General features: G+C 38.7%; 2 protein-coding genes across 3 annotated transcripts in view; one reads left to right on the top strand and one right to left on the bottom strand.

Annotated features, from left to right (window-relative positions):
* ankrd11 (ankyrin repeat domain 11) overlaps positions 1 to 7,198 on the bottom strand; it is a 117,327-nt gene extending 110,129 nt beyond the window's left edge. For both annotated transcript variants that reach the window (XM_015384556.1, XM_015384548.1), the window contains exon 1: positions 6,785 to 7,198. The gene's annotated coding sequence lies outside the window, so the exon portion shown is untranslated. The remainder of the gene's footprint in view (positions 1 to 6,784) is intronic.
* Positions 7,199 to 9,034: 1,836 nt separating this feature from the next.
* spg7 (spastic paraplegia 7 (pure and complicated autosomal recessive)) lies at positions 9,035 to 15,312 on the top strand. Its single transcript, XM_015384862.1, has 17 exons — positions 9,035 to 9,413; positions 10,322 to 10,424; positions 10,531 to 10,620; positions 10,736 to 10,977; positions 11,096 to 11,235; positions 11,384 to 11,486; positions 11,568 to 11,693; positions 11,876 to 12,038; positions 12,241 to 12,414; positions 12,498 to 12,622; positions 12,749 to 12,851; positions 13,116 to 13,226; positions 13,308 to 13,423; positions 13,511 to 13,667; positions 13,741 to 13,904; positions 13,978 to 14,055; positions 14,143 to 15,312. The coding sequence occupies exons 1-17, from the start codon at positions 9,189 to 9,191 to the stop codon at positions 14,347 to 14,349; spliced, it is 2,427 nt and encodes an 808-aa protein (XP_015240348.1). The 5' UTR covers positions 9,035 to 9,188; the 3' UTR covers positions 14,350 to 15,312.
* The last annotated feature ends 4 nt before the right edge of the window (positions 15,313 to 15,316 follow it).

Raw genomic sequence — 15,316 nt, forward strand, 5'->3', positions numbered from 1 at the left:
CTTAGATCCTTTGTGTGAAGTATACTGGCCAACAGCATGCTGGGGGGAAACAAAGTATGGCTGCCTGTATTGCTGAGCAGCAGAGAGCCCCCCCCACCCCCACCCGGTATTTAGGTTTGCTTTTGCTTTCTATTCACATCCCATTTGTGCAAGCTCATAGGTCAGTCTCAGCACAGTCGTCTCCTCCCCCTTTCTGCAGTTGCATTTCAATGTAAATGGCTGAATGAATGACTGCAGCTGGCCCATCAAAAGGCCAGCCTTGCTGAAGGGCCTTAGTGATTGAGATTCAGCCAGGCCACACCACCTCTACCCTCCCCCAACATACACTTTGTCCTGACGCCCTTACAGCCGTTTAAGCTTAGCCGATTCCCAACATGAAGTGGGTGACGATGCACACAAGATCTTTAAACTGCCAAAATGGATATCCTCTCAAACCTACAAACAGTGCAGCAAAACAAAAGCAAAACCAGGAACGTACTTTATCTCTGGCTGAAGTTTACTATAAACAAACACAGACAATTTCATCCAACAGAATAATAAAACTGGTTTTGTTTACCATCGGTGTGGTAATCCTCCCCTAAGGGAAAGGACAAAGGAAACAGGACATGATTTCACTGCCGAATGAGTGGGAAAATAAAGCTGAATTGCTGAGTAAGCATCGACAGAACAATATAATTAACAATCCCTCCATATTTTTAACAGAAATGAAAAAGAAATTGATACTAAGAAACAAGGAAGACAGAAACAAGAAAAAAGGGAGAGGGTCAGAGTCCAAGCAGGGCAGGGATGAACTAGTCTGTCTGGCCAGTTATCATGAACAAGGAGTCCAGGGACACGCTATGTATGCCCATAGGGACAGGACACATGGTCTGCATATTTACCATTAGCTCCAGGACTTAGCCAAAGACCTCTGAGTGTTTCTGGTCGCAGAATGGAGAAGCCTCCTGTTGAACTGGACATCCAGTCAACAACTACAGCTCAATGTCCACCCATGCTTAGTGCAACAGTAGTTCATCCCACTATGGATACATCGGTGATATTTACAGAAAAGTTGAAATGTTCAAACAAACACGGTGACAAAAAAAAACAAAGGAAGTATTTATCAGATACAGAAAAAAAACTGCCAAAACTACTTAACTTTACTTGTTTACCTGATAAGGCAAAATATTTGATTCAGAGAAGGGAAACCAATTTTTAAGTCAGTTCATTAATATATATGAAATTAGAGATTACTTGTTGTAATGAATTTATTAGAGCTAAATCACTTAAATCACTAATGAATGAACATTGCGGAAAGCGGTACCTCAGAGTTTTGTCAGTAGTTACAAAAAAATAAATGTTTTCTTCCTAAAAAGTAAGAAAAAGAAATACTTTTATTGTCTTGGGCTTAAAAAATACATTTGTTGCATGTAAAAGAAAAGGGTATAAGAAAGATTCTGACAGAAAAGAAGAATGCTATAAAGTAATTTTCAAAGGTTCACACAAAAGGATCAAAAGCTCAATCTGTTAAAGGCACATTTTGGGAAAAGCAGCAGTATGCCACAGTAGAGACGGTTTCCCTTTGATGTACAAGAGACTTGGAGAAGAGAAAATATTATCAAGGACGAAGCAGAGGAAAAGCTTGCAGATCCGAACACAAGTTTAAGACATCAACAACCATTAAGGCCTCCTAAATCCAGGAATGAGGCTCTATAGTCCCTGAGGGAAACAGCGGGATTGGGCCCGCCATTTTGTACCATTTCTCTTCGAGGATAGAGAAGAGGGTAAAGGACCAGGCTGACTTATAAAAGCCATCAGATGCTGTCCACTGAGATTGTGCTTCTGGAACGGCAGCAATAAAAGATTTACACAACTTGTACATCAAGGACAAGAGAAACCTAGACACATTAGGGTTCAGGTAGACGGAGTAATGCAAGAAATAGGAGTAGCCATGCTTGTTTACCTAAAAGGACCACACTAAGTACCTAAGGGGGAGGGGTGGAGTGGGGGTGCAGAGACAGAAAACAGTCAGAGTGGGTGTTTGACTAGAAAGTGGAGCATTTTCTCCCTTTCAACAAAAGCAACTACATATTCCTTCTACTTGAAATGCAAGCTTAACATTGAAAGTATTTTGCAGATAAAAGGATAAAATACGATGCACCCGAGTCACCAAGACATTCAAGTTAAGTGATAGATAATATGCATTTGTCGATGGCATAAGGCCAGAATTACTACATTACACTTTAATACCTTTCTTTGAATGAATCAGAACTGACTATTTCAGATTAATCCCACCCTAACTATATAGACGGTCATCCACAATGTTAAAGTTTATGAGCACTAAAAATAGCCCAAGAGTTTCCATAACATTCCTCTCTGCCAATCTGTATCCCCATTTGTATTTGCTCTTTGGCATTTGTCCTCCTCAATCATCTTAACCCTGTGCACTGAAAACACTGCATGAATCTCTGTACATTAGGGAGTTAAAGAGCCAATTAGATGTTAATAAGACGCATATAATGAAATACTTTAGAGAAAATGTTAAAACATATATAGACTATAGAAAACCAGGTAGATATGATGGCTCATAGCAACCAGCACCTGCTGTGAACAATAAGAGCTGACTGAAATATTAGGTAAATAAAAAAAAAATACAAAAATGGCAGGAGGTTACTTTAAAGTAAGGTATAATGTGTTGGTTAATACGCGTTTCTTTTGTTCATTTTAATTGATGTTAATAGCTAGATCAATATTATATCGGACGGCCATAAATCGTTGTATATTGCCACCAAAAAATACCAAAGCATACAGAATTTATTTAGCCAACAAATAATGATTAGGATTAGTTTAGGATATCAGAGTTATCAGGCACACTAAAAATTAGAATATCTAAAATTGCATTTCTTTAATATTTTAAAAAAGGAAAACAACCAGAAACTAATCAGAATCATATAACGTTGCGTGATGCCCATCCTGGACTAACACCAATATAGAGCTGTTAAACTATTACCTTTCTTGCCCTCTACTACTACTATGTTCTCTCTCACATCAACCCTTCAGTTAGGTTTAGAGCTCCTGAGATAAATACATAATAAACATTGGAAAATGTAGTGATCCAAACAGCCTAAAATGGACTTTGGCTACCCTAATTCTGAGAATGTGCATATAACAGCAATGTGAAGGGGGAAGAAAAGACAATCAGGTTTGTTTTTGCCAAGCTAGTAAAATGAAAATTGTGCTTTTGTGAAAATAAAGCACAGATCTCCATAATGAATGTAGTATTGTGATAGTGATCCCCTTAAAAGTCTATACAATCTCTAAATAACCCAGGATATTTTAAGATGCACATTCGAAGCAATTTTGGTCTGTGTGTGATATGTGTTGCCCCATTTGAGCCACTGTAATGCATGTAAATAATCATTCATCATAGTAACTGAAGCAGTGTTAGCAAGCATGAGGTCCTGTCTGTTCCTACACACCGCCTATTCCCATGTTTTTCAATTAGAGATCAATTCCTACCGTTTGTTCTTTTTTTTCTTTTTAAGTCCGATGCTGACACGGATTACTTTGACATCAGTCTAGCCAATTCCCGATATGTCCTACCAAATTTTAGGGATATTTTTAAAGACAATCTTGATTTTCCTTCCTCCATTTACATTAAACTATACAGGTCTAAATATAAATGAGAAAAAAAAAAAAAAACATCTATCAACAAAACACACGCAACAGTACCAAAGCAAAGCAAAAGCTGGGAGCAGCAAAGCATGCAGCTTCACATATGGCTGCTAAATGCAGTAATGAATCAGCAAATATCCATCAGCCAATGCCCATGCAAGAAAAATAAACCTATCTCCGAATATTGGCTGGCTGTTGTATGGGTCTACCTCTAATTAAATGCCTCAAAGTATATTTTCCCAATAAATAAACTAAGGTATGAATATACTTTACAGGCAGGTTGTCAGCAAAGAACTAGAACTGCTTTAAAATATAAGACCAACTAGAAGCTAGCAAGCATTAGCCTATAACCTTTTTTTTTTTCACAAACTAGCTTTACTTAGATAAATCATTAAAATATATTTGTGTTGATATAACAGAACATGATTCAAATCTAAAATCATTTGCTGCAAAGTTTTGTATACAAGTACCTGTACAGAAACTGTCAAAGGAAATTAGTCATTGTTTCTCTAAATAGCAATGGACTAAGAGTTGTGTAAGAAATCTACCCGGTAATGTAATATTTACAACACTTATAACTCTGAAGACACTCTAGTATAAGCTGGTAGGTACCGCAGCAAAACAACAAATACATTGGGAGCAGGTACGCCATTGTAAAGGTTTGATATTGAATCTCACAATTGAGAATATGATAAAAGTGAAACCATATGCAAGTGCTCTGTAACACACGTTGGTGCTAGCAAGACATGTCTATTATATTTCACTGCCTCCTCAGAGAGGTACACAGAGAAAAGACAAAAACAAAGCACTGAAATCATTAATTTCCAAATACAAACTGACAACTTTATAAGATACACTGCATACTTAAACTGGTTAATATCAACAGTGAATTAACTCATCACATGGCAACAACACATTAAGGCGTTTAGAGGAGGCAGATGCTATCTGCCTAAAAAAAAGCCTAGCATCAGAATAAAGAACAAGCAATAACCAGACAATGAACATAGCATGACTGTGCCTTATCAGTTGGTATAAACATTTCAGATATAGACAGTTTACACTTAAAGCTATGTCTCAGATTCAGAGAGAAATGTATGAAAAGAAAGAAAGTACCTATTGTGTGGATGTCTTGTTGTTCTAAGAGGTGAATGATCAGCCTGATTTTCAAATACCTCTATAACAAGCCAATAGATGTGGAATACGATCTTTGAATCCAAAACTTGTCTAACTTTCAAGCAGAACGGCAGGATTAAACTACATTGACTGCCTTGGAAGACCAATAATATGAATCACAACCTCAAATTTCCCTTCCGAATGGTTTTCGAACTCTTTTAGATTTGGTGGAACTGGACATTTTTATCATAGATGTCAAGGTTAGAAATTTGTACAAATGGCGTAATGCGGTTTTGCCAGTATGGACCCGGAATCCTGAGGAATGAACTGAGGGCACTCTGAAGCCAAACCAGGTAGAAGCAAGAGTCATCCACTTTTAACTGTCCAAAACAGATCCAATAGCCCATACCTTCATAATAATGTGTAATCCTCTTTACATAACAGGCTAGTTCCACATAAAGGGGAAAAATAAAGCAACTCCAAGAGTTTATAGAGCTATAAAAATCTGTGGCCGGCTAAAAGCAGAGCAGCAGCAGAGAAATGCAGCTTGTCTTTCTCTGTTGAGCTAATGACCTTTCTAACCCCAGCAGAGCTCCATTTCCTGTTGCAAACTGAGGGTATACCATAATTCTCTGGTATCACTTATGGGAACAGGAGAAAAGTCTCAGCAGCACTAATGGGAACCGGATGACACAGGCAGATTTGGGGGGTTTGGTGGCGCTGCAATTATCAGTCCTTATAAAAATGACATCCAGGACTACCTAAAAGATGGCACTGGTGATATGATAAATATTGACACTATTTATATGAGACTGAGATGGTTGCATTAAAAGCCCGCAGTCAACTTAGAAAATAAAATATCTGTCTGAATCACCAACTAAAAAGGAAACATGAACAACATGTATTAAATACACAGGGTCAGGAAAAATGCAGATCCATATATATACATATATAAATATATAAACAGAGAGCAAGTTCAGGGGAATCAATAACATGCATCAATGCATCTGCAGTGTAGTAGACCCGAAGCTTCTAAAAGCTACAACACACTCAGTGTCTTAGTGAAAAACACCACCAGCACCACTGCAGTGTTTTCCTGATCACTAGTACTGCACCAAAGCAAAAGGCATCGTCTCTATCCCAATGTTATTAAAAGCCATTCTCTTATACTCTATTCTACACATTATATCACAGTTCCACACAACCAAACATGCATAAGCACACATGTTTTTAAGCTTGTAAATAAATACACATACAAGGTAATAACTGATGATATTTAGTAACACACATCAAAACAATCTAACATGTTCATAAAGCTTGGGGGGAGATTTAATTCATTGCTCGCCCTCCATTGCTCCATTTTGCCTCAGTTCTGGAAGAGTGGAGCAAATGGCCAACACTTTATGCTTCAAATCCATGCCTCTGTGCAGAGCTAATGGAAAAGCAGACCGACTGGTGGTGTGTTAGATCAGCTGCCAAATGAGCACCAGTGAGCCGTTTAAAATGGGTCCACATTTGGATGTTATTAGGTGCATTCCCTGGAGATCTGTAATCTTAATTACTGTCTGGGAAAAGGGGAAGTATCCCTGTAATGTAAGCAAATAACAACCCCACTACTTAATACGGGTAAACAATATGTAATCAGGACATGCCATGCTAAATATAATATATTTTAAAAAAAATCAACGTAATATCAATATTACTCTCATCACAAACAATCAGAGGAATATAATGGTTTAGGTTTATCCCCAATGAATCACTGCCTCCTTCAGAACTTCCACAACATACCCAGCAAAAAAAGAAAAACATAAAATCTACAAAAAAAAAAAAACACTCCATTATTACATAACAATGAAACAGCATATTCACATTTTAAAGTATTTGACACTATGAGTAAATAAATATCCTGCAAATTGACCTTTTTTCGTAACATACTGGATGAAACCATGGGAGCCAATGGAGTCAGTTTGTTGTTGTTAACATGTTAGCATTGCAGGGTTGGTAACCTGAGACTTACCTCCGTCTGAACTCGAATTTAAACAGTCCTCAGGACATTAAACGTTTAGTCTATGCCGCAACGTTTTCGATTGTTGCTGGATGCTCCCATTTGTCGCCGTCGGTTCAACATAAATTCCGGAGACATCCGCATAAATAAGCTGGTATGGACCGTTGCAGCTAAACCCAGCTCACCAGAGTCGCTTGCTGCTAGCGCTAGCCTGTAGACCAACAAACAGACGTCCAGAGAAACGAAGACTAAAATATCCAAGAAAAACTTGAGTTCGGCGCATCTATTTCATCTTCACCACAAGCTAGGGACCTTTAGGGGTCCATTTGTAGAACTGAAGGCTTGCTCGGGTAAACGTAAAGCCTCAAAATAGTATATTTCTTATTCGCTTTAATCCTCTCCGCCAACCCATTCGAGCGGTTTTCAAGCTACCTTTGACTTCAGTGTGTAGACGCTCCAGACGGAAATGCATCCGGGATGAAAGGAGCGTTCTGATTGGCTCTCACGCTGTAGGCGGATACTCCTACTGCAATGGGAAACTGACGCCATTTTGGATCCGTAAAGGAAGCGGAGCCGAGTTAAAACTACAGAAGAACGGGGTTCCAACGTGGCTGAACTCAGCTCACAGTTTCAAACGCAAAACACCACACTCCATTATGTAGTTGGAGGCCTGAGAAAAGGAAATGGAGTTCAGGCACTGGGTAGGCTTGGTTTATAACTTAGTAAAAACTGCAATAGTTATATCTCATTTCCCAAAACCTATTATGAACTTTGCACTGCACACAGAAAGGCGTTTTAAATATTGCCAAACACTAAATGTATTTCAATACATCGTGTCAATAATAAAAAACAGCAACGTCTGTGAATAGTTACATGAAGGCTATCTCGGATAGTTACACAATAAACGTGTCTAAAACGCAACAACGAAGAATTGTTGTAAATACAATTTTTTTGTAATAAAATTTGTTTTACGATGACTAGGTATGGGATTAATGTTCAAAATGATAGTCGGAAATAAGCTCTTACGGTGAATCTAAAATTTAAGCTATAAATGCTTGTGTCGTTGAGCTTAAGGCGGGACATCAAGGTGTTTAAATCAGATATACCCCTGGTCAAAATAAACTGCAAAGTTATGAAACGAGCGTTCTCATTGGTCGAAAGAAAAAAAATCCCTCAAACCGCTCAAACTGACCTGTACACATACTGAAAGCAATGCGTTATTTATTTACTGACAGATAGCACACAAACTTATATGAAATTTATTTCTCTTCCAGAATAAATCTCAACGTAGTACTTGGACATATATATATATATATATATATATTAAATATTATTTGTAAATAATTATTTATATTATACGTCTAGTCAAAGCACTGATAGTAATATATATATATTAATTTTTGATTTTTTTTTTTTTACAAAAAGTTCACAGATATATATTTCAGTTAAACTTCTAATCGTCATCATGTCAGCTTTAAACAATGGTGCCCTCTGCTGGAAGACGGGCACACTGTAACCTTAAGATGAAAAAGTAAAGTCAACTTGTTGAGAATTTATCGTGCTGTCTAATATCTTATTATAACACTGAAATTTAAGTGAATTGCTTCTTTAACAAGAGATTGTTATTCAAACGAACTTATTATTATAAACTATATTCTTGTCAGTATAGTTTTTAAACATTCTAAACTTTCTTTAGACACCAAATGTTTTTTTGTTTGTTTGTTTTAAATGTAAGATTTTCTGCTAAAGAGTAACCTTAATTACTCATAGCAAAGTTTTAGGTGGTCAGGATTTTATAATAATAGTTACAAAAGGTATACGGATTATAAAAGGTGTTTATCAGCTAATTATACAATTAAATTCAATTTAATTTCAATTATTTATATAGCGCCACAACACATGTCATCTCAAGGCACTTTTCAGGGATAAAAAGTCAGATTGGATAAAAGTTTCGGACAAAGAAAACCAGTTGATTGCGTCGAGTCATTGCATTTTACATACTAAGTGGTTTTGCTATATATTCGTTTGTCGTCTATATAATTCAAGTACTTTAATACAGATCAAATATCTCCACTGGTCATTAGAATGACTGCCTGAAGACATTTAATTACATATTTAGGTTTGAAATAACAAAAAATCAGTACATTTTAACTTATTGTAGCTCGTCTGGTGGAATAGCTGTAGTAACTATCAAAGGCCTGTAGGTGGCAGTGTTGCCTGGGGAGCTCCTTGGTGCTCTTCACTTGCTGTAAAGAAGAAAATGATATGTAACCGTTGGATAACCTAGCATCATGTTAGCTCCAGACAGAGGTTTAGGTTAAAAACAAATGTCTCTAAATACGGACGTCCGTGGAAGAATTACGACATGATATTGTTTCTGCGAAGCTGATATCAATTTTCACCGATAACAGTCACCATGTCAGCATTTCTCTTCCCGAAAAGTGCTGGGATTTGTAGAAAGTACAGCAGAAGTATGTTTTGGATGCTACCTAGGCGAAACTGTCATGTTTTAACAAACAGAGCGACATCAAGTGAAGGTGCTAGGAATGCGCTGTTCAGGTTTGCTAATGTGTTGAAAACACCTCATCTATCAAGATCACAGCGGAGTCTATCAGGTCAGCCACAGGAGAAACTCATTCAGGTAAACAAGGAGCTTTCTGAGCTAAATGTCAGAAGAACTTTTCAAAATAAAACTCAACAATTTAGCTTCTGTTTGTATTTTGGAAGTTTTTAACTCTGTAATGTTTTACAAAGTTACCTTGTCTCAGTGACTTTTATCTGCAAATATATAGCTCTTATTTCTGTACACATGCATAAATACACACATCAACATAACTTATAATTACTGTAAAAAGAATTAGAATAATGAAGCATTACTATTACTGAATTGTTAAGTGGTAATATCTAAGTATTTCCACTATATGGTATATCCATTTTAATATTGGGCTGTTCATTTTTTTTTTTTTATGGAAAGGATTTCAATGAGCCTTCTATATTTTCAATTAGAGTACATTTGCTGAACAACTTAACTTTTATATAAGTCTGAAACAAATAACTGCTATTATTATTGTTCTGGTTCTGGGCCGGTTGGTTAAGTATTTACAAAAGGAGAACACCAAGAAGAGATCCAATAAACTGTGTATTCCACTTAATATATTGAACTTTTCTCCCGGTTACTATTCTTTTATGTTAATGTGCATTATTTAGCCATACAATGTTGTTAGGATCCACTGTTTTATGAAAACAGAAACACTTTGTAAAAGGTAAAGCTATGCTTCTGCAGCTTCCTGTCTTGTAGGAACAATCAAAGTGCACTACTTTGTATGCCACCTGAGAACTTAGTCTTGTTACAGCTTACTTGATAAAGTTTTGATTTTATTTAATCAACTTTTTTGTAGCAGGAAAAGACAAAGTGTTTAAAGTGTTTAGGCTGCAGAGTTCTGCCTCAGATGAAACAACCAGTATTGGGAAAGAAAAAAAAGATTTCCTGTTCAGATTTAACTTATAGATCACCAGCCTATTTTCTCTGGTTTATTTTATTTATTTCAGAGTCTTCTCCACAAGCCCTTGGGTCCTGGCATGGTTGGACTTGGCAAAGAGTTAATCAGAAGTAACCTGCTGAGAAACCCCGTGGGTTTAGTAAATTTATTAGGTACATAATGGATTTACTTTCTTTTTTTAAAAACATCTCTTTATATTGTACCTGTTGTTAAATACTAACACTTACTGTAAAATATATTACATATATTTACTTCCAGGGACAACTTACTTTTTCAGTACATCTCAAGCTAAAAACCAGAAAAATAAAGGTTCTGGACCAAAGGGGAAAACTCCTCAGGAAGATGAAGGTATGTGGTAAACTGCTTTAGCTGGCAAACCTCTGAGGAGTAAAAAAAAACAAAAAACATATTTTACTGTAATCATGAGATCTTCTTCATATCGTATTTAATCTTTACATTTCAGAGGAGAAGAAACGGCGTGAGCAGGAGGATCAGATGTACCGCGAGCGCCTGCGGACGCTGTTCATCATAGCACTTATCATGAGCCTGCTTAACTCCATCAACACCAGCGGTGGCAACATCTCCTGGAATGACTTTGTCAATGAGATGTTGGCGAAGGGGGAGGTGTCCCGCGTGCAGGTTGTTCCTGAGAGTGACATTGTAGAAATCTACCTTCATCCCGGGGCTGTCATCTTTGGAAGGCCTGTATGTTGTTTTGGGAATTCCTGTAAACACATTCTCAGTATCTAATACTAATTAGAAGGGAGAATTGTCTCATTTCGTCAATTTCTTCTCATATCATTTTTCTATTGTTTTTTTGCAGAGGCTGGCACTCATGTACAGAATGCAGGTTGCAAACATTGACAAATTTGAAGAGAAGCTTCGAGCAGCAGAGGAGGAACTAAACATCGACACCAAGGACAGGATACCGGTGACGTACAAACGCACAGGATTCTTTGGAAAGTAAGAGTTTATGCTGCTACAAGGTCATGCATGAAATCCCAGTGCAGTTATAGTTTTTTTTTTTAAAGAAACATTAGTTTGTTTGAGTCAGGTTTTACACTTTGATGTATTTAAAATATATATATATATATATTTCTTGTTTTTGCAGTGCAGTCTATGCTCTGGGAATGGCTGCTATCGGTGTGGCTATTCTTTGGTATATCTTCCGACTCGCAGGGATGGGCGGCAGAGAAGGAGGTTTCAGTGCTTTTGTGAGTTGAATGGAAAGAAAATGCTGCTCTGTTACTTTTAGCCTAATAAGCTAACTGTGTTTTACATAAACAATTGGACAGAATCAGCTGAAGATGGCCAAGTTCACCATCGTTGATGGCAAATCTGGTAAAGGCGTGAGTTTCAAAGATGTAGCTGGTATGCATGAGGCTAAGATGGAGGTAAAGGAATTTGTCGACTACCTCAAGGTAAGAAAACGCACTTAACGCATCATTCAATCTCTTCCATTGATTTTAACACAAAAAAAAAATTTTTAGGATCAGAAATAGATTATTTTAACCTTAGTCATTTTTCTTTTTTTTACAGGACTTCTAAATAGTCCTGATAAAGATGTGATTTAACTTTTTCTGTGTTGTTTTTCACTGTTAAGAGTCCAGAACGCTACCTGCATCTGGGAGCCAAGGTTCCTAAGGGAGCCTTGCTGCTTGGGCCCCCAGGATGTGGCAAAACCCTGCTGGCCAAGGCTGTAGCCACAGAGGCTCAGGTTCCCTTTCTGGCTATGGCTGGCTCTGAGTTTGTGGAGGTCATTGGAGGTTAGTATCATTCAAAATTATCTGTTTTTTCTAAAGGTTCACAAAATTATTTAACGCATTCATAACTTTCTTTTAATAACCCCCCCCCCAAAACTCTGGTTTTAAACTGCTTTTCAGAAGAATTCCCCTAACATTCGAAATATTACCATAGCTGGATAATCAATGAAGGCCAGGGTTTGACGTCCACTGTGTCCATGTGCAGGTCTTGGTGCTGCCAGGGTCAGGAGTTTGTTTAAAGAGGCGCGTGCTAGAGCGCCTTGCATCGTCTACATTGACGAGATCGACGCTGTGGGGAAGAAGCGCTCCAACAACATGTCCGGTTTCTCCAACACAGAGGAGGAGCAGACCCTCAACCAGCTCCTGGTGGAGATGGACGGTGGGTGAAACGCAGTGATACACATCAGCCTGTTGGTTTTCAGAATTGTCAGTGACTTTTTGAAGCATTTTTTTTTTTGGTAGGGATGGGAACAACAGACCACGTCATTGTTCTGGCCTCCACCAACAGAGCAGACATTTTGGATAACGCTCTCATGAGGCCTGGAAGGCTCGACAGACACATCTTCATAGATCTTCCCACACTGCAGGTAGTTTGCAGCAATCCATAGCGCTCATTGATTCACTCAGTTTTTTAGCTTATTGTGTCTAATAGTCTGAATGTTATGGTTTAGCGACTTGGATCTGGTTGGTCTTAATTTTATTTTCCCTTTCAGGAGAGAAAGGAGATCTTTGAGCAACATCTGAAGATCTTGAAGCTGACGCAGCCAGCTAATTTTTATTCTCTGCGGCTGGCTGAGCTCACCCCAGGCTTCAGTGGTACATGCATGTTCTACCCTTTTTGTCCTTTTTCCTTGCTGGTACAAAGAGGGACATTTTTAGATTAGTTTAGTATTTGGATTTTTCATTCATATGTAATAATTGTTGTTTTCTAACTCATTCATGACAACGCGAAGAGTGTCTGCTATTACTGCACATCACCATTTGTTGTTTATGTTTTAGGTCAGGCATAGATATGATATTCTGTCCTTGAAACAGTCAGGAAACATTTTAGGAGCACAAGGCGCTTCTCTTTTCCTGCAGGTGCAGACATTGCAAACATTTGTAACGAAGCTGCGCTGCACGCCGCCAGAGAGGGCTTCAAGTCCATCGACACATTTAACTTTGAGTATGCTGTGGAAAGAGTGATAGCAGGTAGAGTAAGGCAGACACTTTGAGGCAAACCCATCATGATGCGCTGCTCGGATTGGGACTGGTGTGGCTGTGTTTGTTCAGGGAGTGTGAAGAAAAGCAAGATCCTGTCTAAGGAGGAGCAGAGGGTGGTTGCCTTCCACGAGTCGGGACACGCCTTGGTAGGATGGCTGCTGGAGCACACAGAGGCAGTGATGAAGGTAGTACGCTCCTCTATGTAGCTTTCTACCCTGATTGTCAAAGAAATATTTCCAAATTTGACAGTATTTCTCTGATGTCTCACTCAGGTCTCCATTGCGCCCCGAACCAATGCTGCCCTGGGTTTTGCTCAGATCTTACCCCGTGACCAGTACCTGTTCACTAAGGAGCAGCTGTTTCAGCGCATGTGCATGGCGCTGGGGGGCAGAGCGGCAGAGGCCATCACCTTTAACAAAGTCACCACAGGTGGAACCTCCTACACACCAGATGATTTGCTGGAATCTTCCTGCAGGGCTAAAGGACTCTTTTGTCTCTGCAGGGGCTCAGGACGACTTGCGGAAGGTGACGCGGGTGGCTTACTCTATGGTGAAGCAGTACGGTATGTGCGACAGCGTGGGACAGGTGTCGTTTCCTGAGACGGAGGAGCAAGGCGCCGTTGGCCGGCGTCCTTTCAGCCAAGGCCTGCAGCAACAGATGGATCATGTGGGTTCAGCTGTTAGTCAGCACTGTCTATAAAGTTCCTGCCGTTATTGATCATGTGCGTCTGCTCTGACAGGAGGCAAAGATGTTGATAGCTCGTGCATACAGACACACAGAGAAACTGCTGCTGGACAACAGGGACAAGCTCATCCTGGTTTGTTCTTTCTTTTTTCATTTTTCTGCTTGCTGTTTAATTTTAAAAATTGCCCCATTGTGTAATCCTCTGGGTCTGTACTTACAGCTGGCAAACGCTCTGTTAGACCGTGAAGTGGTGAACTATGACGACATTGAAGCCTTGCTGGGCCCGCCGCCGTTTGGGCCAAAGAAGATCATCCTCCCACAGAGCTGGGTGGAGGCAGAGAGGGACAAGCAGGACACAGGAGAGGATGAACCTCAACCACCTCCCAGGAAACGCAGAGAGGAGGACGTTGATCCACAATTAGTCTGATTTTCTTTATTTGTCCCGCATCTGAAAGAGTTTTTCAGTAGCTGGTGGGAAGTTAGCAAAAGCAGAGCATCCTCACATTAAGGCTTATGGCAGTAAAAGTGAAGTTTGAAAAACTTCTTATAGACCTAAATGAATGTTTGTATCCATAACCCTTCAATTTAGCTGAATCCACTTCCAGATCCGAAAGATTTCTGTGCAACTTTAAGAATTGTGCAGGAAAACTGCAATTGTTCTCCCTATGCGTCCCAGCTTATCATTCATGATGCAGATGTGTAAAAATTGTTTATGGTGTACAGTTTCTTTGCTTGTTCATGCAGATGTACTGTAGCTGATTCAGGTTTGAATTTCTTGCATTTCTTTAGGGAAATTATATGACTTCACATCTGCAAGAGGCAATAAAGATCTTATAGTGCCATTTCAAAAACATATCCTACTTGTAAGTTTCATTTCCTATTAACATTAATGTCAACCATATTAATGGATCACTCTGCAGTAAAACAGACATGAGGCTTAAGCAACAGCTGAAAGGAAATCCATGTCTGTGACATATCCCTCTGAAGATAAAATGTGTTCTTCATGTTTAGCAGGCAGGAAATGACTCCAGCTACTGCGTAGAGTCATGTAATTAAACTGTTGTGTGCATTTTTGTTTTTGTTTTTAAGCAGTCGTCGTGCAAAAAGACAAGATTATTTAATCTCTACAGGGTTGTCAAAGGGATTCAAATGTAAATGCTGATGTGAGGAAGCTTTGCTCTCAGCCATCAAAACAAGATATGAAATCTTGTTTTTTTGGTTCTGTCAAACTTATTGAGCTCATCAATCCACCGTTTTAAGGCAAACCAACTTTATTGGGTTCCCTCAGACTTTTATCCAGTCAGAGTAACTGGAACTTTTTACGATGATCTCCATGTGAGGGATTGTAAATTTCACTTGCAGAAATATTTAAATAAATATTTAAAAGCTGCATC

This window comes from Cyprinodon variegatus, unplaced genomic scaffold, assembly GCF_000732505.1.
Source record: "Cyprinodon variegatus isolate N-32 unplaced genomic scaffold, C_variegatus-1.0 Scaffold15, whole genome shotgun sequence".
Lineage (NCBI taxonomy): Eukaryota > Metazoa > Chordata > Actinopteri > Cyprinodontiformes > Cyprinodontidae > Cyprinodon > Cyprinodon variegatus.